This window comes from Rissa tridactyla, chromosome Z (genome assembly GCF_028500815.1).
Source record: "Rissa tridactyla isolate bRisTri1 chromosome Z, bRisTri1.patW.cur.20221130, whole genome shotgun sequence".
Taxonomy (NCBI): Eukaryota; Metazoa; Chordata; class Aves; order Charadriiformes; family Laridae; genus Rissa; species Rissa tridactyla.
Window position 1 is genome coordinate 28500908 of NC_071497.1, and position 27965 is coordinate 28528872.

General features: G+C 39.1%; 1 protein-coding gene across 2 annotated transcripts in view; it reads left to right on the top strand.

Moving 5' to 3' along the window:
- ST8SIA4 (ST8 alpha-N-acetyl-neuraminide alpha-2,8-sialyltransferase 4) overlaps window positions 1-27305 on the top strand; it is a 59435-nt gene extending 32130 nt beyond the window's left edge. For both annotated transcript variants that reach the window (XM_054185677.1, XM_054185678.1), the window contains exon 5: window positions 21623-27305. In XM_054185677.1, the coding sequence (XP_054041652.1) occupies window positions 21623-21905 (283 nt within the window). In that variant the 3' untranslated portion in view covers window positions 21906-27305. The remainder of the gene's footprint in view (window positions 1-21622) is intronic.
- Window positions 27306-27965: the final 660 nt, after the last annotated feature.

A 27965-nucleotide genomic window follows, 5' to 3' on the forward strand; every position in this document is an offset into this window, starting at 1 on the left:
TATCCATATCATTCAGCTGGTTAAAATAAGGCTTTTATTTGAAATTTTAATGTATTATATTGCAACTACATGTCTTCATAATGTAAAACTGTAAAACACAGGCCTGAAAACTGCCTAAAAAGAGAAGTCTATCCTAAAAATTTACAATTATAAAGTTATATTTTTTACTGGGAAAAAAACCCAACCAAATGCCCAGCGTAAATTTATATTGATATCAAGAGTTCTTTGATTTAATGCACCTACAATTTTATTAAAAACAGTGTATAGCAGGCAAAATCACTTAGTAACTAATCATCAGTAAAGTTCAGTTCATAACTCCAACCTGACATTAAGTACTAGTAGAGACGTTTAATGCTGAAGTATGTAGGCTGATGGCCACAGTTTGGAAAGTAATTTCTCTATTCCTTTTTCTGTGTATCACACTGACAAATTGTTCAGACAAATTAGGTTTTTCCTTCATCACTCTTTAAAGCTTAAGGCATAGGCATTTTCTAAAGATAGAACATTAACTTTCTTAGAGTTTTGTTCTGATCTAGTGAGGCCAAATTCTGTATTCATACTCACTGTTTTATGTAATAACATGGCAGTTTTGTTGCAATCACATACGGCACTGAAATTCTGTCTCCTATTTTTCCTTCTCCTTTAATGAAATAAACTTTCTGAGCTCCCTGTAGTATCTGGGAGGTGCTTTTGATCAGAAAGTAGAATAATGATTGCATTTGGAGATAATTTTGAAAAACTTTATTTTTTCCTGTCCATTTGTGCACTTTTTGGGTCACGAAAAAGGTAATGTGGTGTTAGAAAAAGAAATTGCATTTTTGCAGATTTCATGCTGTATTAAACTTCTGTGAGTGATGGGTACTTCTGTAAAATCTCAGAGGGGCTTGAAGTTTTAAAAACATATTATGTAAAACTAAGTCCAACATGACAACTGCTTTTTTAATCAGTAGCATATCTTAAATGGCTGTTGGATTCAGATTTTTTACTTCAGTAGATTTAGATAAAGTGGTTTTCTGTGATAATTTATTTTCTGTCTTTTGCTTTTGTACTTCTTGATCAACAAGTTTGTATTTCAAGTTAGAATACTGGATTGGGAAAGTGATTTGGGGGCAGATGCTTGATTTTTTTCAAAAAGTGTTTCTAAAAGCTGTTTTATGGAACTTAAAATGTAATTGTGCACATATTATTGACAAAATAATTGCGGTAATTAATATGTTAGAGAGTTCAAGATGGAAATAAAATCTATAAATGAAGAGCTTGACTGATTAAAAGGATTTACTTGCTCTCTAATTCCACTGCCAGGAAGGTTAATTATAAAGTAATTATGATGAGCAAACCACAAAACTTTATTTTTTCTTAAATTGAATTTAACAACAGATTTCAGAAACCTTGATTTGTTAATAGGCCTGAGATGTAATGCTGAGCTCTTTCATTAGGATTATTTTCAATAATATTTTCCAAGTGAGATGATACTCTTTGAGGCATGGACAGTGTCTGTGTAGAGTCTGGTCTCGGTGGCAGAGCTCTAATGGAATATGCATTAAACAGCAGGCAAACAGGAACTGAGCCTCTTGGGATTAGAGTCCAGATCTTGTTTACTTCCAATGGTGGCAGACAACCAAACCTGAAAGTAGGATCAGCAGATGCTTTCTGCTATGGATCCTGCCTTGCAGTTCCCTGGAGGGAGTAGAGAGGGCTCCTGAAACTAAGCGTGTTGTTGGTACGTTGGGTGGAGGCCAGAGTTAACTCCCAGAGCCTTGCACAGCTCTTCTGCTGCTGATGGTGAATATCTGAAGACATTTGCTGAAGAGGCAGGACACCCCCACCCCCCCAGGCAAGACAATCTTTCACAATACAGTAGTTCTCTGGGAAGTTTTTTTCATGTTTCCTCTCCCAGCTCCACAAAACTAAGTTCTCACACTCATCTTCATGTGTAAGAATGTTTTCTTGGCTTTTTTTCCTGTTGGAGCCATCCCATGAACTATTAGTCACTCAGCGGCACTGTCACTGAAATTGCCTCACATAAGATTCCTTCCCGTCTTCTGGATCTGGAACAATCGCGTGGGCATCCTGTGGGATTTGCCTCTGCTCAGCTTATTTCCTCCTTGATACTGCCTGCGAAAGAGTGGTATTAGAGTTGATCCTGCATTAAACATAGCAGAATTCCCACTGAAACCTCAGTGTTTTGCCTGTGTAAAGAGTATGCTGTGCCTATTTATGGACGCTTTTCAGTGCAGAGTCTTTTTTCCTTTATTAGTGAAAGCAAACAGCTGTTGTTTGAATGTAGTGACCTTTTACACAACTTTACCACGGCTCCAGAGTCCTTTGCTGTGGGAATTACAGAAAAAGTACTTAGAGAAACTCAAACGTGCAGAAATCAAATAGTTCTCCAGCAGTTCTGTGCTAATAAAGAAACAATTGCTGGGAGCAATCTATATTGTAAACACTTCTATTTCTTTTCTTACTGCTAACAGAGAGTAAGACATTTTGGACTACATGGATAAATAAATAATCACTGAAGAAAAGAAAAGATTGAAAGAATGGCCATAAGGCTAAAAATACAGTACTACACTTAATGACCATGTGTTTTGTATCATGTCATACAAATATTCATAATATTAGGAAGCAAATACACGTTTGCCTGCTTTTCAGTGGAGTACAATCCCATTTTTCATATATGTGGATGTTAAAACAGGAGTTCCATGTTACAGTACCCTTGTGCCCTTGCATAATGTATCAGTAGAGCAGGCTTTATTTGATAAGTTACACAAACAAATGGGATGCCCGTTAGTTTGGATTTTCAGAACTTAATCTGTTGTGTGAAGTCATTCTTTGGATCCCAGGATCCTGGCCTAATAGGAGAGCTGGAGGTGATGCTCCCATTCCTGAAGTGGAGATGCTCTGGGGTCGATCTTTCAGCCTAGCAGCTAATTACCGGGGCTGTCGCTTTTTGAGAGAAAGGAGAGCTTTTTTCAATGAGGGTGAGCACAGTTGAAGTAGAGGAGGACACAAGGGGGAAACGGAATGTGCACTAAACTGTCTGCTTTTTATATTGTTCATTGCCTAATCCATTCCGCAAAGTAGGCCATGAAAAGCCTGGTCATGATTGTAGGTGGAGAACCATTATTGTTATTTACCTTTTGATAATGAAATTATCAAATTTAGTTTTAGAGATTTTAGTTTGGGGTTTTTTTTTTCCCATCCCTTTTGCTGTGCAGCTGCTTTGTTCCTGATTATCAGCAACGTGTATACTTAGGACTTGTAAAACTTACTCTATTAATTTTGAATTTCATGTTTCAACTAGAGGAGAGCAACAGAATCTGTCCGAGGAAAAATAGTCATGAAATTGCCCATTTTCAAGTTTTACTACTTACTTTATCTACCAGGAGCAACAGCACTGTACCTAATGCAAATGACTGTTAGCAGCTAAGCAGGGAATAAATAATAAATAGTTTATTCATACAGTGTATTGGCAAATTTATATTTATTTTGAAAATTATTTTGCTACTGAATTTTTTTTTCAATTTTAGGGTTTTTATTATTATTTTATCTTCCCTTGCATAAAATCTGTTAATTTCTGTGTTTCTGAAAACTATAAAAATGTGCAAAATTAATTAACTCTCACTTGACCATATCGTACTCCTGTAACAAAAATTGTAGCTGTGCAGCTGAGAAGCAAACCATAAACAGTTTTTACAGTCTGTCTTCAAGGACCAAAGTACAGAGAGGACTAGAATCCGTAGAGAGTCTTGCTGGGCAGGTAGTATTAACAGCATGGAGAGTAGCTTCTCTTGTTTTTTTGACATGTGAGATCAGCTGTCTGTTGATTCTGTACAATACACGCGTGCATAAGGAAGCTCTGTCAGGTTTCCTTTTTTGAAGTGATGTTTCTAAGGTAAAACTTATAATACAATTCTGCTATTTTTTGTTTTGGTTATGATGCCTACCAGGAGTTTTCAGAGACATGTTCATTTGGCTTTGATCTTACTGAACTTTTGTGATGAGGAGCAGTTGTATTGAGCATCCTGCCAGTAACAGATTTCTTCAAATACTTAGTTAATTATTGAGGTAACATGGAAATAAGCAAAGAAAGCTATAGCTTTACACGCTATATGGTATGGCATTTCCCTTTTGTCAGTTCAGGTCAGCTGTCCTGGCTGTGTCCCTTGCCAGCTTTTTGCCGACTACCATCTGGCTAAAAATGCCTTTGCATCTGAACTTCTCAGTAAAAAAAGTGGCGAGTTGTTATGATACCATGTTGTCATATGACAAATTCTACTAGCTCTAAATATATTTATTAATCTTTTTTTCCAAATCTATCCCTTCCTGTGGGGAAAAAAAAATTAGAAAACAGAAAATTTAAAAGACTAAGCTTTTTTTTTTCCCTTTTGCTCTTTGTTACATATTTTTGGGGCGGGGTGGGACAAGGACGGATGACAAAACAAAAAGCCCAAGCCAAACCAAAAGAGAGAAGATAGAAATGGATACACATGCCTGTGATTGTTGCTTTTGTAATTCTTCTGTATTACACAGCTGCCACATTGGTGTTAGCGGAGCTAGATCAAGAGCAGAGTGTGGTATTTCTTGCTGCACAGGTGACCATGAGAGATGAAAGGTGATGCCACTAGATGCTGTCAGTTGCCTTATACTCTGAGTCATTGGGTTGTTTGTGAAAATGAATAAACAGTCCAGTCCTTCAGTGAAATAATACACTGGGACAATCTTTATGGTGGTGTCAGTATAAGAAGGAGCAGTTTGGCTTAGTATCTTCTGTAGCCTTGCTTTTTACTGCACATGAGTTTCTTCAAGAATGCTTTAATGGGTTTGTTTGAAGTCCCTGGGTTCTTGTTTGTATATGGAGAAGGACTTAAGTGCTTCAAGTTAGAAGCACAGAGTAACGTTTGGGCATTTTATGTCTGAAGTTTCCAAATGCCAAGGCTAATGGCTACCTTCCTCCCAAACACAGCTTGTGGGGAGGCAGTCATCTCTTCCTTTTACATAAGGAGTCCAGGGTTTAGAGTATTTCTCCATTGTGTAGGAGAAAAGCTCCTGTACATTCTGCCTGCTGAGGTGTAGTGGGTCTGGCTGGGATGGAGTTAACTTTACTTGTGGCAGCCCTGTGCTGCAGGTGCTGTGTTTTGGATTTGTGGGTAAAACAAGTGTCAGTAACATGCCAGTGTTTTGGCTGTTGCTGAACAGTGCTTGCACAGCCTCAAAGCCTTCTCCATGTCTCACTCTTCCCCCCACCAATGAGTAGGCTGGTAGTGGGCAAAAATCTGGGAAGGGACACAGCCAGGAACAGCTGACCTGAACTTAACCAAAGACAAATGCCATACCATCTAGCGTCATGCTTATCGAGCGATAAAACTGTGGTAGCAGAAGAAGAGGGGGCTGTTGTCTACCAGGCGGCCGTTGCTGAAAGACAGGGTGGGCCTCGGTCTGCTTGTGGGTGGTGGTGAGCCATTGCCTTTCTCCCCCGCCTCCTTCCTTCACCTAGTAAGCTGTCTTTATGTTGATCTATGAGTTTTCTTGCTTCTGCTCTTCCTGTTCTCTGCCACGTCCCACCGAGGAGGGAGCAGGAAGCCAGAGAGCAGCTGTGTGGGTGCTTGGCTGCTGGCCGGGGTCAATCTACCACGTAAAGGAAGGAATTTAGGTGAGGATTTGCTACATCAGCCAAGTATAGGTTTTTCAGAGACTAGGGGAAGCCTACTAGCCTGTTCCAGTTTGCATCAAAGAATTAAGAGGCTGAGTTAGAAAGTGAGAAAAAAGGGTGAATGTTGCTGTGTTTCGGGCACTTGGGAGATAAAGAGTCCAGGTGGTTAGGTCAGGCTGTGATGCTTGGTGACGTTTTAAGCACAGCACATGTTTTGAAAGAAAATAACTGATTCCTCAGGCGACGGATCTGGATTCTGCTTCTTTGGTGTTAGGAGGCACACAGTAGTTGAGTTAGATGCTAGGTGCCTGCATTTCGGATGGAATGAGATGTAAACCTCTCATCAGTCCTCATTTCCTTCCCAGGCTAGACTAAAGTCTCTGCCCCTCTGTGCATTCTGCCTTACGCATCTCTTTCAGCAGAGGTTGTTCCTGTGAATCCTGTTCTTGGGTGTCCTGCTGTCCTTGTGCTTATGTGTAGACATAAGGACACATGTATACACGTGTGGGAGATTAACGTGTGTGGGTTCACATTATGAGTTTAATATGATAAGGTCGCTGTATTGAAGTCTTTTTTTGAGATTTGTCCTTCGGTCTTCAACAAGTGAATTAATGGGCCACAGGAAAAATTTAAGAAAATAACCACTACATCTAAAATGTAAAAAACCAGTACTTTTATTTCTAGCGCTTTTTTTTAACAATATTTCTGTATTGAAATCATAGTTGATATACCTCATGAGCACTGTGGAGACAGTTTATTTGCGTTTTCCATTCTGTGTGTAGTGGGAACAAGAGTCATCATTTGCATTTTTTGAAGCATATATTTAGTGAAGTAGTCAAAGAAAATTGACTTAGAGAAAGTTATTGCTAGAAATTGATCTTTCATTTTAAACTTAGTTGTACTTTATTAGCTAGCAGTGGGATGCAGGGGAATTTCCAGCCAGAGTGAGTAATGATTTTCTCTTACAACTTGAAAGCAAAGAAGACCTGTAAAAGGATCTGAGATAAGACCCCACTGAGAACAAGTGCAACTGCTGGTTTCAGAACATTTTGGAGGGGTTTTTTATGTTTATTTTTTCCATTTCAGTATAAATGTGGGCACACTCACCAGAAGTGTTGGCAGAGAGGAAATAGTGGGTGTAACAGTGATACTGAAACCAACAGGTGACACAGCTTGTGCTTACACCAAAACCTTTATCTTCAGACTAAACGTAACATACAGAAGGACTAAAAGGACAGCATCCTCCTGTTTGTTCCAGACTGCTCCTACGATCCGTAAAATCTGTCTGTGGGCTTTGCAAACTGTTTGAAAGATTCCTGCTTGGCATGGACTTTCCAGATGAGGCCTTTCTCACCTTTAGTCTGCAAGGGACAGAGTATAGAAGAAGATGCAGCAGAGAGGAGGTAGACTGTAGAACATAGGTCTGAATGACAAGAAGCTTTCAGAAAATAATCTCAGTGTTTCTTTTTATCTTCCTTTGCAGAGCTAGCAGTCACTTTAAAATCACTAAAGCAAAACCCTGAAGGCTGATAAAGACAGGATCGAGGAGGGGACCTGTCGCTCAAGGCTGCAGTGTGTTCTCCTCCCTAAACAGAGAGGTCCACACATCTGCACCAGCTGGGAAGCTGCATGAAACCTCACAAGCGTAGCTGTGAGCCATGTCATGGAGACTGTGTGCTGAGGAGATGGTGCGGCGTGGCTGGCAGTAGGGGATTGCTGTAAGCTGGCACTGAAAACAAAACACAGGGCTTGACATGTAGACCACTGATGGCAATTGGGATTGCTGCTGCCTGCAAGGGTTTTGTCATGGGTTTTCAGAGAGGAATTGATTTGCTGTAGTTCGTGGGTTTCTCTTGAGTCCCCAGGGATGTTTCACAGTGGGAGCAGGTCCATAGAGATGACACTGGCTGTGGAGTCACTTAGAAGGTGAACTGAATTAATTCTGGGGAGGGAAAAGGACAGTTAGAGAGGATACGGGTAGAGGAAGATTTGGCTAGTGCATTTGGAAATCTCAACTCTGAGATGTTGTTAGTAGTGAACATCTGTGCTTTTCCTACTGAATCCATTTAGAGAACAGTAGGCTTCTCACTGACAGGGGTAATTCAGAAAGTGCAGAATTTGCCTGAGATCTCCTGGTTTTAACTCATGAGATTGCTAAGCCATTGTTGCTATTTTGGTAGGATGATCATCCTCTGAAACAGAGGTGAAAGAGAAGAGGAAATCTGTCTTTCTATTTTTGTTTTCAGTTTCTATAAACTTGTTTGTACTATGCAAAGCAAGTTCCAGACACGAAATATCTGGGAAATGTGCCAATGTGTAAACACACTTCATTTCTATAACATTGATGACTTGAAGTTGAGTAGCTTGAATTCAAACTGAAGATCTCACTTCAAATTACTGTTAATTACATGGCTGATGGTGACTTAGTAAAGCCACTGGCAATATAGCATGACTTTTAGCATAATAGTAAGTAAGTAACAGTAAGACAGTGCGTTTTTTGCTCAAAGGCTTTAATCAAGAAAGTGACAAGCATTTCCATTCATTTTAAAAGATATTTTAAAAATGCATTTACACAGTGTTTTTTTTCTTTTCCTTTTCCTTTTTTTTTTATTTTATTGTAATCTTACAGTTTAGTGAACTGGCTGGCTGATTTGTTTCGCAATTGTCATAATTCCTTTTCTTCTTTATTTGATTTATAACAGCAGTAATAACAGTAGACACCTACCTGCTGGGTGCCTCTATTGATACAGATTAAAGTACATGAAACCTATAGATAGAAAATAAACAAGTTACACAATGGAGAGGGTGCATCTCTCAATTTTTTGGCAAATACTAGCCCATCGTGACAAAGTCTTTTGTCATATTTCTCTATCCTCCTTTCTGAAATATGTGGTAGGAAAGAAAAATTGATGCAGAAGGCTATCTTATCAGCAAATCTTGTAGGAATGCGAGCTAAAGGCAGGAAGCCTTGCTGGAGGAAAAATAGCCATTAATCTCCTTACTTAAAAACCACAGGAATTTATGTTGGGAAGTTACTACTTGTAAAATCAGTAGTGGGACTTTCATATAGGTACTATATTTCTAACCAATTGTGGCAGTGACCGAAAACAGTTTTTGCTTGGTCTGTTGCATGTCCTTGTGAAACCACTTGGTGGGCTTGGCAGAACTCCAATCACATCTCATTGCTGCTAATTGGCATTTCAGTTGGCATTGTTTGCAGTGAAGCTGGAGCTTAATAGGATGTGAAAAGTGAGCAACAGTCATTCTTCAAAGGCACCGGTCCTTTGGCATGGCAGTGTGTGGACTCCTGTGTATTGTTTAAGTGTTCTTTTCGTATTTAATAGACTTTGTAAGGCAATCTCCCACTTCTGAGCTCTTCATTATGTTGTGATGCAGAAAATTGTTTCTGTTCAATCACGTTCTTGCACATGCTTCAGTGAATACTTTTTAACTGTTTAAAGGTTTTGTGTAATCTTGATCCTAAGAAGTAAATTCCGCCTCCTTATTTTTCTGAAGTAGTTCACTTTTATTTGTATGAAGTCTGGCTCTTCTGGTTGGTTAATTCAATGACAGCTCTGGGATTTATTATGGTAAAATCAATAGCTTTTATATCTGATTAATTTGCTCTGGTTCATTGCACTGATCAAATTTAGGGGCCTGTAGTGGATATTTCATATAATAATCTCTAAAAGGGAGACTTCAGATTGTATTGATTAAATCAAAAGAGGTCAGATTTTTCCTCTATGTAATTGAAGTTAGTCTAACAAGTAACATAGGATTGAGCATGCTGTTTTCCTGTATCTGTCCAGAGCTGATGTTAGATGTTATTGACTTCAGCCTTCAAGAGGAGTTGGGCACAATCTGAAAGCAGTTTTAACCTGTTTATCAGCCCAACGAGCAAAGAGCATCTGAACATATTCTCAAGTTCACAGGCTACATTATTCAACATCAGTTTCAGTATCAGTGCCATTAATGAAATGCTTCATGGTGCAGGGTATAGTCATCATCCTGGGATCATCCTTATAAATTTCCCCCTGTTTCAGGACACAGAATATAATACTCCACAGCAGGGTGCAGAATGTCCCATAGTCATGTCTTTTTGTCTTTTTTAGGGTAAATTTAACAGTTGATGTAAGGAAAATAGTCTCCCAAGAATGCAGTCCTGTAGAATAGATGTTCTTGGGACAAATAAGTTATTCCAGGGTTTTCTGAAGTGACAAAGACAGAATTTAACAATCCAAGCAGGTCCTTCCATTGTTGTGTTCCTAATTCCTTAATATACATAGCGGACACACTACATTTTGTTCTTTTTCCTCATATATTTGGTTTTGTGTTTTCTGAACATGACAATATTTGCATTGTTTCGAAAAGAAAGAAAATTAGTTAGGATTACATCTGTTACAGACAAATGTTTACTGGGCATTAGCATAAGAACAAATATTCACATCAGTAGGAAAGACTAGATCTAATGGTGAAAGCTAGAATTAGTGCAACTTTAACTTTACACCATTCCAGTAACATTCTGTTGCCATTTTAATAGGAAAAATGCTTATCAATTATAAATTTTAGCAATGCTTTCATAAGATATTAAGAATTCTATAGGGTTTTGAAATGGGTATTTTATAAATTTAAACCAAAGTTACCTATGTGTGTTTCAAAGCACTTAGCAAAGTTCACCAGTCTGCTGCACATTGCTATTATTATAACTTTGCAGTAAGACTACATTGTTCTTTCTCCCTTACTAGCCTTTAGCTGAATTGTTATCTTTGTTCAAACAAAAGATTTTTCCCTGTTCTTAATTTGACATGGCTTTCCCAGAGAAGCATTGGCTGACATGGTTGAAGAGTCTTATCCAATCAGTCTCACTCTTGTATTGTTACAAACCAAATTCCTTTTCCACTCAATTTGTCCATGTTTGACATGGGAGATAGCTTTGTGTGTAGTAATTTTGTCATGCCCTCACCAATCCCCAGAAAAAGTCAGGGCCCCTGGGCATAGTTTGACAAAGCATGTAAATTCAAGATTAACATGAACATGTGGTTATGTTGTATTATATATTATTTCAGTGACATGGTATGTATTATTTCAGTTGAAACTGAAGTTCAAAATTACTTAACTTCTCTTGTAGATGAAATATAATCTGTGTAATTGCCATCATGTAATAGATATTTAATAGTCATGCAACAGGAGAATTATCATTTTGCATTTATTAGAGAATTTGTCATTACCGTGCAGGACAGGGGTCAAATTAATTTCTTGGTTGTGGTATCTTTGCTAACCCTAGCCATTATCAAGGTTTCTTACTAAGGAACTGCTTCAGTAGCCTTTATGAGGCTTGAATAGCTGCTCTAAGACATATAAATAAAGGCTTTTTCAAGAAGGGAATACGGCTGGTAGAATGCAGGCTGCTATTTTGTCACTCTGCACAATCTCTGCCTGTTAAAATTGCTCCTGTGGGCCAAGTGAAATTGGATGCACTCTTGAGTTCTGATTTCTGTTTTAGCTCCAGGAATAGGAGGGGTCCTAGTGTGGGCTTGTGTCTCCAGCCTTCAGCTGGAGGCTGACCTCTGATATCAAGCCTGCTGATGCCACAGATCAAACTTCTGCCTAGGAAGCTAGCCCATCATCACAGTTGGTCTGGATCAACTCCTACGTCCATGAAACATGGCAGCGGCAGGGAGCAGCAGTGCTGTCTCTTGTGCCACCCCTGAGTGGAAATGGAGTGAGGATGAGTGGAGGGGAACGGAAGGTTTTCCAGTAGTGGTCACCTCTCAGAGCAGAGTGGAGGAGAGAGTTCTGCTTCAAAAACAGGCACGGCATGATTCTGAGTCAAACTATAACCTAGGATCTAAGTGTCCTAAAAACTTGAAAATCTGAGTGAAGTAAAATACCTGTCTTCTATGACTACCTTCTCATTTTGCTGTTAGGAGATGCTGTTTTTTCTATCCACTGCACATTTTCTTTTGTCTGTCACTTTTCCATACCTTCACTCTCTGTTCTGCCCTATTTCTCCCACCTCGACATATGTGTGCATAAAAGAGTTTGGTAGGTAGTCTTATTTTACTGAATAGAAAATCAATTGTGAAGGCAAAGCTGCTCTCAAACCCTTCTCTAAAACCACTAAAATATTTTTGTGCTGTCTCCAATCTGATTATTATTTTTCTCTTCTTACCATTCATCCCTTTGCTTCTTCATTTCTGTTTAATACAAACTAACACCAATACACTTTTTAGAGAAGGAAATAAGTAATATTTACAATATATATGAAACGAAAAAAAGCAGTTGACTTCCTCTAGAACATTCTTACATTTCTATCCCCATTTACTTAAAATGCAATTGCTTTCTTTTGCTTACTTTTATAACAGTTTTGTTAGGACTGGGCCCAGTGTGCTTTCCAGAACGGAAATCCCACCCTACTTTTCCTGCCAGTTTGCACTGTCAGTATGCTTAACTTTTGTAAGCGTTATTTGCTTGTGTTGAACTGTAGATTGGGGAATGGAGACGGTGGTGCTCCAGTCTTTCGTCTCTGAAGATTTGTGTAGAAGTCTGATTTGGTTAACCCGTTACAATGAGTTTAGAGGTGTTTACGTATTCCCCAATGTATGTTTAATCACAAAAGAAAACTGCACAGCTCAGCACTACTTAAAGTCACTGGTCTGAAGAAGTGTGTTCATCTGGAATAGCAGAGATAGATAGGCTCTAATTGAAGCGCGTTAGCACAACTGCGTAAACAAAGCATCACAGTGCCTTTCTCCCATTATGGTTAGCGTGTTCACTGGTCATGATTAGCATTAACTCACATTCTCTGAATGTATTGCCGTCTCCAGTCATGAGTGAGAGAGGACTATTGCCATTATCACTGGCAATAAGGCAATTAAGACTATGTGGTAGAAGTGTTGTTCCAGTCAACAAACCGTCCCTCTCAGAAAGCTTTGCTGGGTATTTTTTTGCACCTTCCCCCTTGGTCATAAAAGACAGACAGTGAAAGCTTGGACTTTCACACAAACCTGAAAAGCATAGAAAGGATTGAGCTGAACTGTCTTCTAGATTATACACAGACTAATTGTTTATGAAGTTCCAACCAGGTATTTCTTTCCAATGGTGTTGTAGGAAATAGGAAGGTATTTGTGTAACAGAGGGTATAGCGTTAATGAAAAGGTGTAATGAGGAAAGATTCCTGTTAGATTATGTGGATGAAACCAAGCCCTACTGAAACAAATCAGAATACACCTATGAACTTCCATGTAACTGACATTGCACCTTTTGCTCTAACTTGGCCTTTATAGGGTTAGCATTTGGAGCAGGAAGAAAGTTGAGAAGAAAGAAAAAGCTTGCTAAACTAGTACATTGACAAGTCACAGAAACGTTTTGAAAAGGAACATCCATCGGTCAGTTGTAGCTGTGCTTTGTAGCTATAGACATAGGAATATAATTTCTCTTCTGTGAATTCATGCGGAAGGAATGAAACAGAGGAAGAAGGAGGCCTATCAAATTATGGCAAATAGTTGCTCGGTTTTGTCGGTTCTGTGGTTTTCCTAGTTAATCAAATGCTTTTTGTTTTGTTCTGTTTTCTTATCATTGCTACTGTACCTTGCTATAGCAAGATGTCTGTAGCCGTAAAAGCCATTTTGTATTAGCTTGGATTTGACTGTTTATGAACCATCTGAAAACTTCTCACATCTTCCATTTCACATCCTCCTAAATTCACATACATGCTTTTTGATCACCATGTTTACACCTGTTTTACACTCTGTTCAGGTGTTCTCTGTCATTTTTTTAAGATTTTATCTTAGCCTTTAATATTTCCATGTATTTAAACAGTTCCATGGGGCAAGAGTAAAATATATGAAAAAAGAGGAAAATAAAAGCCAATAATGCCAGCGGCTTTTAACCAATATATAATAAAAAATAGTTTACCTGATGCACGTTCTGTCTGTATTAATCAAAAATAGATTGATTTGAGCTTACAGACTGGCACATTGACTTTTATCTTGTAAGTGTGAAGGTAGTTCAATCATTTGTAATGGTGGCGGGAGTAAAATAAAAAGTAATTGATGCACTTTTGTTATTTATCACTGGTGGGTTCTAGTTTATAGCCACAAATTGAAAAAAAAAATAGTTTTTTTGAGCAGGTCAGAATTTGTTAACCTGAAAGAAACATTAACATATCTTTGTATATGAGCTGGCTTGCAGCCCAGAAAGCCAACCGTATCCTGGACCACATCAAAAGAAGCATAGCCAGCAGGTCAAGGGAGGTGATTCTGCCCCTCTACTCCACTCTCAGGAGACCTCACTGGAGTATTGCGTCCAGCTCTGGGGCCCCCAACATAAGAAGGACATGGACCTGTTGGAGAAGATCCAGAGGAGGGCCACAAAGATGATCAGAGGTCTGGAGCACCTCTCCTGTGAAGACAGCCTGAGAGAGCTGGGGTTGTTCAGCTTGGAGAAGAGGAGGAACATGTTATTGCAGCCTTTCAGTACTTAAAGGAAAGACCAAGAGAGATTTTTTTGCCAAGGCCTGTATTGAGAGGACAAGGGTCAATGGTTTTTAACTGAAAGAAGGAAGGTTTAGATTTGACAGAAGGAAGAAATGTTTTACTGGTGGCTGGTGAGGCACTGAAGCAGGTTGCCCAGAGAAGCTTTGGATGCCCTATCCATTGAAGTGTTCAAGGCCAGGTCAGATGGGTCTTGGAGCCACCTGATCTAGTGAAAGACGTCCCTACCCATGGCAGGGGGAGTTGGACAAGATGATCCTTAAAGGTCCCTCCCAACCCAAACAGTTCTGTGATCCTATAATTCACAGAACTCTGTATTTTGCCCCATTTTCTGTATTTCAGGAATATGTTATTGTCTAAGTGTGTCACAGAAATAAGGTAAACATGGAACACCTTACTGAGAGAGATATCTCTTTCCATTAGACCTAATGAAGGAGCTGATTTGCCAGAAAGGAAAACCTTTTCTCCAGAAGTTTATCTATTAGCTTTCTTAGTCTGTAAAATGTACTCTAGGTCTATTTTACTGCACCTTTGCTATGTACCTGTGTGCACATCTAGGGCATCTGTGATGTCTAAATAAATTATTTATAACTGGCTTCTTTTAAAATGAAGATACATTTCACCCTTAAAAATGGTTTTGTGCATGGGTTGAGGGAGCACCGCTTTTCAGCAGAGGCATGTGCTGTGCTAGAGGGAGTGTCAGCTGATGACTTCCATGACTCTGAAGCAAGGATAAGTGTTAAAGTCACTATGCAACATTACTGTCAAAGGTTTGGTGCTCTTTTGGTGTAAATGGATTCCTAAGGGCTTAAAGGACTTAAATGTATTTATGGATCTTCTTTGTGATTTTCAGTAGCTATGTAAGTAAGTAGCCTCTACTCTCCCTTTCTCTCCTGTAGTGTGATGTACCACAAAGAATATTTCTAATTACCCAGGCATCAGATCAGTGTTTCCGAGGTGTTTTGGGAGTTGGAGGAAGGCAACAGTGTGGGCAAACTCAGCATGCTTGGAGCAGTAGGGAGTACTGACTGGTGGTGGGTGGGTACAGAGATGATGACCTGTTACAGAGCTCTGATGGTGTGGCTGGAGACAGTGAGTCACAGTGAAAAGAGAAGTGATTGAAGTGACTTCTCAGAAGCTTTGAGAAAGGGGGAGGTGAAAAGGAGATGTGAAAAGCCCCATTCAGGTCCTTCTGTGAGAGTGCTGAGCAGTTAAGCACAGCCTGAGGACTAAGGTGACCCAGAGAAGTCAGCAAAAGCTTTGCTCAGCAAACTTGTTTTAAAAGTTGTCCTGAAAGTGACTTCATTGTGAGAAAAGCATGAAAATAAAGCAGGAGAAGATGCATCTTCCCTCATCGCTGAAAAAAATTGTGTGGCTAATCATAGATGACAGTGAATAAATTATCTGGAAGACCAGTGATAAGCAGGAAAAAAAGCCCTTCTGCCGAAAATAAGTAACAAAAGTGACCTTGGCTTTTGAAAGCTATTAAGGGAATGTTGAATGGACCAAAATTTAAGACCTGAGGAATTGTAATACAGGTTCTAAGATGCACAAAAGAACTTGTTAAGTAGGTCTTAAAAATAGTATGTCAACATTAGAGGATGTGCGTGCATTCCAGCCTACCCAGTAAGGCTATGAGAAGATGGCTATTGTGAAGTGAATAGAGGAAATGTGTACATGATGATCCTCCTACCAGTTTGGAGTAGATCAAGCCCAGTCTGTTAATAATAGGATTGTGTTATAAACAGTTTAATTCCGCAAGCTTCTCTAGTGATCTTTATTTCCAACCCAGTTCTCCAGTTAAGATAATCTTTATCACAATACATTTAAAATGTCCTTGTTCCATTGCTTAGATTTTGGTCTTCATTGTCCTGAAAAATGTGTAGCAGTTTTGTAGAGGATATTCTGCATCAAAACAGCTATTTCACTCTCTTGCATACAAGCACACATATGTACAATATTACTCCTTTTTCATCTTTTTCTCTGTTATTTACTTGCATCGTTCTTATGATCTGACAATCAAAGCATGACAATGGCAAGTCATGTCTAGTTATTGTGCTAACATCAGATTTGCAGTCATTCTTTCCTGATGAGTGCTAAACCCAGCCTAGGCTACCAGACAGCAGTTGGCACCTTTTCTCATGGTCGCCATTCTTGACAGTTACATAGTCTCTGTTGAGAATCAAGGGGCATCATTTTCAGTATTACAAAAAAAAAAAAAAAAGGTGTGGTTGCAACAGTGCACATCTGTTGCTTTCACTTACCCTAAGGATTGAAATTTAATGTAAGATATTACTTTGCAGTCTCGTTCTTTATGGACCTTCTGGAAAAGGTTGGTATGCTATTACTATTTACACTGATGGCAACCACTCTCATCAGTGAAATCTGGAGTGAACTAGCCGTTAAATCATTGTTTTCTTTCCAACACACAATCATTTTTTCAGGATAATTTCATTTGCTTTTAAAAAAACATACATAAATATTCCAACTATTTCTGTGGGTTAATTGCAGAATTAATTGGATCGTATTGTCTTGAATAGCAATAAATGTGTATTTTTTATTGCTTAAATTTGGGTTCATTTTAGTTTCTTTTTTGTCCTCTAAGGTTTGCAACTCCTGTCACTTAAAATCTCCTCTGCAGGGGTTTACTGTCTGCTGCTGGAACAAACCAAGCAAGGTTCAACTTCTTAAACAAGGACTGCATTTCCACTAGAATCTGTGACATTTCTTTGAAATTTTAGAGCATCTTTTAGACAGTTTTTCCATTTTGACAAAGAGTCACCAATCTACTTACTCTAGTAGGTTTTGAATGGCTTTATATCCATCTGGGTACATAGGCATTTAACAGTTTCACTCATACAGTGTACCTCATAATAGTGTGAAAACAAAAGAGCGTTTACCAGAGCTTCATGGCTAAGTGATGACAATGTTCTGGTGTCAGTTGAAATACATTATCTACAGGCAGTTTTGCATACAGGCATAAGCGTTTAGGGAAGCAGCTTGGATTTTTCTAAAATTTAGAATGTTGGTCACACAGTTTTAACTTCTGTTTGTGCTCTGGAATGCTTTGGTCATGACAGCAGTGAGCAGGGTGGCAGGTACCTCATTGCTAAGCTTGGCAGAGGTGTGGACAGCATGACCTTCTCACAGCCTTGTAAGAAGAGCTTGGTCTTGTAGGTGTGCTCTGAGGAGGCCCTGTGCTTGTTAAAAACCAGTTTTCACACAGGTGCACTGCAGGAGCCATTGAAGCAGATGGGAGATGATGGCTCTCATTCTCCTTTTGTACTGCAGCGCAGGGTGTACAGCGCCTTTGAAGGCTTAAACTTGCCTCCTCCCTCATCTGGCCAGATTGAGGCCCGTGTTTTCTGCAGTCACGCTCTGCAGCATAGGCATTTTATATTTTGAAAGTAATGATGGTTTAACACAAAAAACAGTTGTCATTGGTTCATCAGGGATTGAAGCATGGGTCTTTTCCTCTGGGTGGCTGCTTTTGTCAAATGGTTAAGGAGGTTTATTTATCCTGTGTTTTCCTTCTAAATCTAGGTCAACAGTTTCTTTTTTTTTTAGATGAAAACTAAAGGAGCTAGTGTGTGTTCAAATGAAAGTATTCTGATAGCTTGGAAATATTACAGAAGTGGGACAGAAGTTAAGACGTGTTCCTAGTCTTAAGCATATCCTGTTAATTAGTCCTAAAGACTTTTTTCCTTCATATATAGACCTTACTACCCCATCCTTCCAAATATTATATAGGGCGTGTTGCTTATGGATGCGGAGGATTCTAGGCTTTTTATGTACGAGAAAAAAGTTTGTAGGCTTAACTGGTCTTAAGTTTAGCAAGAGTTCCTTAATTCACTGGCAGCAGAAGGGCAGTGTTATGCTACATTTTGATACTACTTTATCCTTAGCCGATTCTTTTCCTATTAAAGTGATTTTCAAAGAGTTGATTAAAGCAGCTTTGTGAGCAGATCATGCTAGAGCAATGGCACAAAGCAGAATAGTCTCCAACACCAGGGAAGGTGAACCATTTTATTTTAAGACAGGTAAAAGTGAGCTTTAATATATTCTCTATTATTTTGCCATGCCCAGTAAAAACTATTCTCACAGTGCTTAAAACTCTCTGCATGGCAGTGACACTGAACAGCAGCCTGCTGGCCGTGCTCTCATTTAGCTGTGGCAATGCAGGGTGTTGTAACAATGCGTTCACCATTGATATCACTAGTCTTACTGGTCTTTTCTTTCTCTTTCTAAGGAATATTGCCAGGCAGGATCCAATCTCTTGAGTGGTCCTTGAAATCTGCTTTATAAGCAAGAATTTGAATTCATTTGGCAGTACAGGATAAAGGGGTAAAGGAAGAAAACCTCAAACAAAAAATAACATTAAAGTAGTGAATTAAGTTTGCTAAAAAGGAAATGACAATTTTGTAGAGTGTTTCAGCTCTTCATAAAGTGCATTATTCCTTTTAATGAAATGGGTTTTTGTGTATGCTCTTTCAAAGTATGGTACGTAGAAAACTGTAAAGTAGATCTCACGCAAACACTCAGCAGTGTTTCTGTGCTGGCTGCCATAGTCTCAGTGTTATTGCTCAGACTTTTAATTCTTTCACACTCTAGATTCCTTGTGTAGCCACCTGCCCAAGGCGTATCTCAGTAAGAAAAGGACGAATAACGTGTTTTTAATTAAATACATTCACATAAATTGAGAGGGTCAGTTGAAGGATTGTTCATATCATTGATGAGATTAGTCCCTCTGAAGACATGAAAGCACAAGCAAAGGCTTTATTATTTCTGAGTTTGAGGAAGTTATTTTAGCTAACACCTAGAGAAAGCAGGCACTGGGTCCAAGAATATAAAAGTGGTTGTTTAAGTAGGTCCCTCTCCAGCTAGTGGCCGTACTGGTGCCAGTTGCCAGCACAGAGGCTTAGAAGAAAGAATATGTGCTCCCATGACCAGCAGTTTAGCAAACTCTTGAGCATCTGCACTGCTGTGTTAGTGAACTTTAACAATTTCTACCTTTTTAGTCAGTTGGTCGTTGTCGTTCAGAACATGCTGTTGCAATGAATTCCACTGTTCAGTGGTGTATTGTATTAAAAAGTACTTTCATCTGTTTATTTTAGACCTACCACTGAATAACTCTACTGGGTTTTTATGTTGCAGTGCTTGTGTTAAAGTAGTAATTAAATCCCCATTTGCTTCCTTTACACACTACATATTTTTTGAGCTTTCTGCCATGTCCCCACTTAGTTGTTTCTTTTTCAATCTACTCTGTTTACTCTCTCACAAATTACAGAAATATATTCTTCTGATAGCCTATGTTGCTTTTATCTGTCTTGTCCTGTTCTACAATATTTTTGAGAGGGTAATCAAGACAATGTACATCTTCCAGCTTCTCCCACTGACACAGACGTTCCTGAGTAACACTGAAGTCTTTTTATCTTCTTTCTCACAATCTTTTTTCCCTACTCTCTTATTAACGCTAATATTTTAACTTTTTAAATACCATATAAGATTTCTCGGAAAGCTCTTCTAAAAAATATTCTGTCCACGGCTGTAGAAGGAACAGAATTTCAGTGACAGGCAACTGTTTATGAGTTGGTTTTCTTCGAGATAGCTTCTCACTCAAGGAACAGAGCTTGGTATATTATCTTTTGGAGCTATTCAGAGTTATAACTTAGTTTCCTCAGATTCAGTCCTGTCCAGAGAAAGGAGTTAAAAATCCATGGAAATACACACAACGAGATTCTGATCTCATTTATAATTAGAAATCCTGTGGAATTTGTAGATATGGTAAGTAAAGATGTTAAGTATGCTAAAAGATCTGATACTAGAATGTAGCCCATCATATCAGGTTTTCCTTGTCTGAGACAACACATGTCATTTTGAGTACAGCCTTGGGAAAGCACATCTCATGTTGTAGTCTAATCAGAAGTGATCTGTTCCACAGTAGCAGAGTAAACAATTGTCATTTGAATTCCCCAGTATCCATTTAATGCAATGATGATCGGCATCAATTGTTGCATATATTGGTGGTTGTAATAGAGTGTTCTCAGAAGATCATTTTAACATTAACTATTTTAAAAATAGATGTCTATGTTTTTCTGTGTTTATTTGAATTTAATTTTTGTCAATAGCTGCAAGAAGTCATTGTCTGGTAGCAACATGCTATTCAATTAACATTTCTGCTGCGATCATACTGATAGTAATACATTCCATTTTTATAAATGTACACGTATCTTGCTAGATGTAGGTGAAAGTCTGGTGGTTTTGACTGTAGGTTAAGCCATAGGTGATATTTTGATCTGGCAGAAATAGGTCCAGTGTTCTTAAAAGCCAAGATATTGACGCTCCATAAACACTTAAGACAAATTTAAGTGTCAAAGCAATCTTTTAAGAGTGATTATGGATGTAAAAAACTGATGAATCTCATACTCATCAGGGTAGACTTTTTACATCTTTAATTGCTTTTCTTACAGTTTTCAGGTGTAGAAGGAGTTTTTCCACTCATACTCTGTTCCTCCCTGGTTCCTTTCATTTTTCCAGATCATTACAGGTCCTATCAATTAACTCCTGACACAAGGCTTAAGACCAATGTACAGTACACCTGATTTGGGACTTGTACTGCATTGTAACTGTTTCAGAGCCCAGTGGTGAAGAATTGGCTGCAACTATTGAAGTGTTGTATTAGTGATTCCTCCTGATCAAAAAAGGAATGTTTTATATTGTATCCTGCTCACACTCTGTTTTTCATTTAGTTTCACTTTATTTCAAATTTCTTTTATGCAAGGTTGAGTTGAACTGTTGTTTCTGGCTCAGGAAAACTGTCCCATAGCTTCAGTCAGATCTGTCAACCATTGAGTACAAAACAAAACCTTTTTAAAATTATTAGTGTAAGATTTTGCTTTTCTGTAGACTGCCACAACCAGGAAGCTTTACTTACTTAATCACAAGCCAAGTAATTAAAGCTTCACTTCTGTTTGCTTCTGGAAGTTACATTCTTAAGGTGTTATGTTTATTATTTCCATTTACTTTCTATTTAGACAAGTGATCTGTGAAGTAATCACTAAGCCAATCAAATATTCAGTGTTGGGCTGACTCGGTGAGGTGAATTGGATACTGCAAGGGGTCGAAGTTTATAGCGAGAGACTGTTCCCTGATCTGGCTGAGGAGGTTAACTGCAGTTTCCTAGGATTTGCAGGCATCGTGACTTCGTGTTAGGATTAAAGCCTGAACTAAGAACTTAGTTGGCCAGCTTTTCTACAGCCCTGTGTTAAATAAGGTCTCACTTCTCTTCTTGGTGGAATAAAGGTGTGCCAGAACAGTGTCACCATTTATGATCTCAGTTTAGAGAGAAGAAGGAAGGTTTTTCTTATTTATAGTGTAAAATGAATGCGTAATAGATTAGATAAAATAAGTTTACAGGATTTATTCACGTTAAGTTGTATGAGAGTTTCTTAATGGACTTTTTCTGTCTTTGCAGTTATTGGCTGACAAACAAGGTCCACATTAAACGACCCAGCACTGGTCTCCTCATGTATACGCTTGCCACCAGATTTTGTGATGAAATTCACCTGTATGGATTTTGGCCATTCCCGAAAGATTTACATGGAAAACCAGTCAAGTATCATTATTATGATGATCTGAAGTATCGGTACTTTTCTAATGCCAGTCCTCACAGGATGCCATTAGAGTTTAAAACATTGTATGTATTACATAACAAAGGAGCACTTAAATTAACAACAGGGAAATGCATACAGCAATAAAGCACATGTAAAGTACAAAAAGAAGTACAGAATACACACTTCATCATAAAGATGTTGTGGAATGGCAATGGGATCCCAATGAGGCTATGTTTCAATACCTGCTAAGCCATTGGAAAAAGGAATTTTATCAGAAGTACATAACCAGCTATTATACCTGTAAAGTGCTATATAACTAAGCTATCTTGACTGCAAGGGTTCAAGTAAGTGCCACTTTCACTAAGAACAAAGCTTGAATGTATACTCAGTAGTGTTTACAGGATCCAGTGACACATTCATCATGAATTAAAGAAGAAAAATATAGCCTGCTTACTGCTGACTGGCCACTGTGGTTAGACATCCCGCAGAAGAAATCCCCAGTGGATGGAATATTTTCTTCAGCAAATAAACCAGGCTTTGTCAGAAAAGATCATGATGGAATTGAGTAGAGAAAGTGAAGTCCATAAGATCAAGCAAATCAGTAAATGCCTTCAGTCAGAGGACTGTTTCTGATCTTGTATTATAACCTCAGCTTCTGTTGCTGTTTTTCTTATTGCTGTTGGTTGGGGTTTGTTGTTTTTAAGTATTGGAGCCCTTACAGGATTTTGAGGATGTTATGAGTAATTAAAAGTATGTATCTTATGGAGTTGTCTTAGGAAAAAAATTCATAAGGGTGGGAGGGCGGAGGGAAACATCAAATATTTTATCAGTTGTTATTGTGTTGTATCCTGCTGTCACACAACCCTTAACGTCCCAATTGTTTTTCTAGCTACCGCTGTCAATACCCACTACATGGAACCACTCAGAGGCCATATTGATCCATTTTTAAAGAGAAGTTTTTCTGTTGTGTTCAGATTTAAAGAAGTATGAGAAGGTGCCCTTATTTATGGTACCAAAGATTACTCTTACACATTTTTTCCTTTCCTTGAAGAAATGGTGTAGATTTGGTATGATGTTTCTTTGCTGCTGAAGGGAACATATCCTTTATGTTATTTAAATTTTTGAATTAAGCATCTCAAAGCAAAGCGTCTTTACTGACTTTGCATATAGAATTTAGTTCTTCAGAAAAATCAGCAGGAGTAAAGAAATTATTTCATACATTCGAATATATATATATACAATTTTTTTTTCTGATTGAAAGGAAAACACAAAGTGTAAAGGAACTCAGGTGACATTGGAATACGTCTAGAGAAAAAAAAAAAAGACCTAGCCAGTAAAATGGAAAATAAAAGAATTGTAGGTCAAACAGTTCTTTTAAAACATAAATTTCTAATGGTGTTGGATGATATCTTTCTCTAATATACCTCTTTTGTATCAGCTTGATATTCTGATCTGTAATTGACTGAAATAACACAGAGCTGCTTTATCTCACAGTGATTTTTCTGAGCGTCATTCTTGTTTATCCACAAAGCCAAGAATTCTTTCACTGTCTTCTTTCAAAAAAGAGAACAAGAAATTACCCAGGAGGGTAGGAGGTAGGACAGGGTGGAGTGTCAGTAACAACATATACTAAGATACACAACCTGTCTGCATATGATATGCTTTAGTGCTAATGGAGGAGGTAAATGAAGAAAACCATGGTTACGCCATTTTCATGTCAGGCTAGCCTAAGGAGAAGGCATGTTGATACCATGTATGGATATTTTCCTGTTATGTTTCCAGCTCTATGTTAGATCCTCATCTCCAAATATGATATTTGGTGTATCTAGTGAATTTTGAACTAGCTTGAGCAATTTCATATGTAGCACAGCACTCACAGACATTTACTATCTAAAAGTGCCATTTATTACCCATTCTTCCTTTTAAGTTCACAGGTATAACTAGAGGCCTGCGATTATCCAAATTTAGTAGCTAAATCACTGCCTTGCAGTTTTGCCAAACGTCGATGGGAAATAGGAGGTTATTCTGCTATATCTAGGAGACGGTAGCATATTTCTGTATTCACCAGTCTTTTCCACCTAGGACAGTCTACTTTGGCTCTATGCTGAGGTGTGGGATGTAGTCCTAACATGATCACCACTGAAACCAAGGCATCACAAGGAACCAAACAGCAACACAGACTGCAATGTGTTTAATTTGTTGTTGATAAGACAAAGGGTGTTATTTGTACACTGTGCAAACTTGCAGTTTAAGACACTGTTATTTCCGTGATGAAAGCTGGGCATATTCCTCTTCTTTCTGTTAGGGTTTTGCTGCCATTGATCTTTTAAAACATGTTTCATATACATTGAGAGAATTTCTATTGCAGTAAAGAATTCATAGGTGCCAGTCACACAGAAGCTCAGAGAAGCGTCTGTTCAGTTTTATCTTTCCGTCTGGGAGTGTCTTATCTTCTTCTCTGTATTGTCAGGCCATCAACAAAAAGGGAATTCAAGTAGACTAAAATATTAACTGACAGGTGATTTTTTTCACCTCAGGGAAGGTTTTAATACAACAGTTGGTTATTTCTCTGAGAGCAAAGTAGACAGAGACACTAATTCCTGTGGTAGTAAAAAAAAAGTTACTTGTGTAATTGAATAACTGAAAACAATGAGATGAAGTAGGGAGAGAGATGAGAAAGTTTGCCTTTAGAAGACAGCAGATGAAGAAAAATTTGGCCTGAGCCTGTTTTGTAAGCTTCACATCTGATTCTCTGTGAGTGAAGTTAACTTCAGTACACAAGCCATGGAGTACGAATTTTTACCCTATTACTAAATGTGATACAACAGGGTGATACAGGGCAAGGTTTCTCTGACTGGGTTGGGCACAAGACATGACAGTAGCACCTGCTTCCAAGACAACAGAGTTTGCCCATACCTTGTCAAAACCGGGCATTAACCTTGTCCCCTGCAGGTTTTGAAGCTTCAATACTGCACGCTTCTGGCACCATGAGTCATAGTCTCATGGCGCTCCACCATCATCCACGCTCACCCTTCTCATAGCAACCTCCCCTCAAACTAGCACCCTACTGAAAGCATAGGGCTCCTCACTAACCCATCTCCTGGCTCACCTGCCTCAGCTTTATCCTTAGCTGAAGTGTAATGTAGTGAGTGGTAGGTTTCAAACCATCCTCTGAGGCAAGTAGCAGTTGAAGTCTTTGACTGTGTAGGTTTTCACAAGCACTAGGAATCATTTTATTGTATTGCTGTTGTATAGGATCTGTGTCCATGTGGAGACCAAAGCTTCTGGGGCTTCCTGGTGTACGGTTTGTTATGCTGCAAATTGTCTGTTTTGAGGTGGTTTGTGACCATCAGTTACTGGTTACTCTAGGGTGACCTGAGATGGGACATGCTCAGAGCTTTTCCTGTTAGTTTTTTTCCTGTTAGGTTATGTGGCCTTGGTTGTTAGCCCTCTCACTGCTGGGAAGCTGTAGCAGTGGACTCATTGCAGACACCCTTTCTTATCATTCTCTTTTACCTCCTGGCTCTGTATTACGCTGGGTCTCTTTGTGCTTTTCTATTGAGGCACCCCAGATCCTGAATGGAAAAAAAAATTTAAAAAATAGATTTGTTCCCTTGTGTGACTCCTCTTCCCTGAAGGTGACCAAAGGCTCCATAGCACCAAAGGCTTATAGCTGCTGTACAGGGACTTTAAAGTGGAATAAATTTCACCTCATGGTCCTTCACAGGGCAGCAGTCAACAGCTCAAGCCTCCATAGCTGTCTTGGATGATTTCTGTTCATATACATTTGCACTTCCTGTGCTGCCTACAGCACAGATCGGATAAACAGGCTTTATTATAATTACCACTTTTATCATCCAACGCTATCAATGGCTAATAAAATGTAGACAGGATGAAAAGAAGGATCCCTAATGTTCTCTTGATATCTGCCCTGGTGAGGAACAGCTGAGGAGCAGCCCATCAGTTGAGTGTTCCTCAAATTTATCCTCATATCAGTCATATCAGTTGCCGGCTATGGTTCCTAAATGATTGTTAAAGTAAGAACAGGGAGCTACATCAAGACAGCAGACAGTGTATATTTTTCCAAATCTTATGGCAGCTTTACATTGTACAACTTTATTTCATTCAGATAAATTTATTGTAAACTGTTTATTAATGTACATGTTAATGTTTCTGTGGCAGAGAGTCTATAATATTTCATAAAAATAATAGATAAATATATTTGATTGTTAAGTTTTCAGCTTTGGGACAGTTCTCTCTCCCACAGCTCTGAGCCACTCTCCAGATACAAGATCTACTGAACCTTTCAGACCTTGTCTGGTTTACATAATCTGATGTATAATAAAGACTGTACCATTCTTTTGTTAAACAGTATAAGCAACATGTGCTTGAGGTCAGCACCTTTTCTCTAATTGATTGCAATTTGAAGAAAAACAGGTGTGGGTTCAGTACCTTTTTTTAGTGTTTGATCTAGCAAAGTGCTGAGCACTCTTTACAGTGACTTTCCTGGGAAAGACATGTCCAGGATTTAGATGGGGATCTAGATTAGCATATTTCAGGATATAACTCTGAAATTGCACATTATTTATTTTTAAGAGCACTGTTACTTTGTGTAGGGAAAAGCACAATTGTTCTAAATGTAGATAAAATAAAGGAAGTGTGTTTACAGAGAGCTTCATTCCTGCACAGTACTATTGCTACTGAGCGTATGTAATACAATTTCTGTGGTTTAAAGTATTGATACGTGTTCTGTCAGGATCGTCATGTTTGACACTGTTAATATTATTTCAAGTACCGCTATGGGGATTGGTTTTTATTTGTATAACTGTAAAATAAAGAAGGTGGTTTTTTTCATTTTTTCCGCTGCATTCTGTTCCATATTCCTTTGTAACACAGCTGTGATAATGTTTTTCAATTATGTGCTAATTGTAAGGATTTGTGGAAGGAGAGTGTCTGCTCCTTTAAGATGTCTGGTCAAGGACTTTCTCAACACAAATGGGGATATTAAGAGAAGGAGGAAGCCATAAACAAGGACAAGACACAAACCTGACCGACGAATGATAAGGGAGGCAGTGATAAGAACCAAAACTGATCAGTCGTGTTAACTGATAAGGATATGTGGAGTGTAGGAATGTTTATTCCAGTAAGATTGTCTGATTGAGGACCTTGTCAAATGGGATACTAAGGAAAAGGGGGAAGCAATAAAGTAAGTGGAGACGCAAACCTGACAGGCAAATCATAATGGAGACAGACAAGAAGCCAACCTCATCAGTCACACTAACTGAACGGCTATCAAGAAACTGCAGGCACATGGGACTTTGCGACTGTGAAGGATGCAGACCTGAGGTTCCATGATGTTGGAGGGGAGATGGTGGGATGGTGCAAACTGATGAGGCAATGGGCAGGTGAGGAAGAAAGGAGGAATAAACACAAAAGGGGCCGGTCGCGTGTGAACCAAGACCGGTCAGTACACTTATCTGGCTGAGCCCATCACCTGTTTGGCACAGTCTGGCCTAACTCCCCATTAAATCTTCTTTAACTACCTCTCTGTGTAATCTCGATCTCTGTCCTGTGCGTGTGAGTGCTGCGAGTACTCAGTGCCAGCTGCTGGGGGACCATTGTGAGAGGAGTGAGTGCCAGCTGCTGGAGTCACCCAGGGCTGTGGGTGCCCCTGGTCTGTGGTGTCGGCTGCTGGAGTCAGAGAGGTCCCCGTCCCTCTCTACAACTACCTAAAAGAAAGTTGTACCGGAGCGGCAGGGTTGGTCTTTATTCCCAAGTAACAAGCAGTAGGACAAGAGGAAATGGGCTCAAGTTGTGCTAGGGGAGGTTTAGATTGGATATCAGGAAAAATTTCTTCAACAAAAGGGTTGTCACGCATTGGAACAGGCTGCCTAGGGAAGTGGTGGACTCATCATCCCTGGAGGTATTTAAAAGACTTGTGGCGCTTTGGGACATGGTTAGTGGTGGGATGGGCAGTGCTAGGTTAGTGGTTGGACTTGATGATCTAAAAGTTCTTTTGCAACCTAAATGATTCTATGATTCAGTGCCAACAGCTGGAGCAGGTGGGGATCTTTAACCTCCAGCCATGGGGTAGGAACAGTGTGTGTCCCAAAACCAGCTGCTGGGGGTCACCGTCATGAGTGAGGTGAGTGAGGGGCTCATGGTTGGTGGCTTAAAGAGGGGCGAGTGTCTATGTACCCCCCA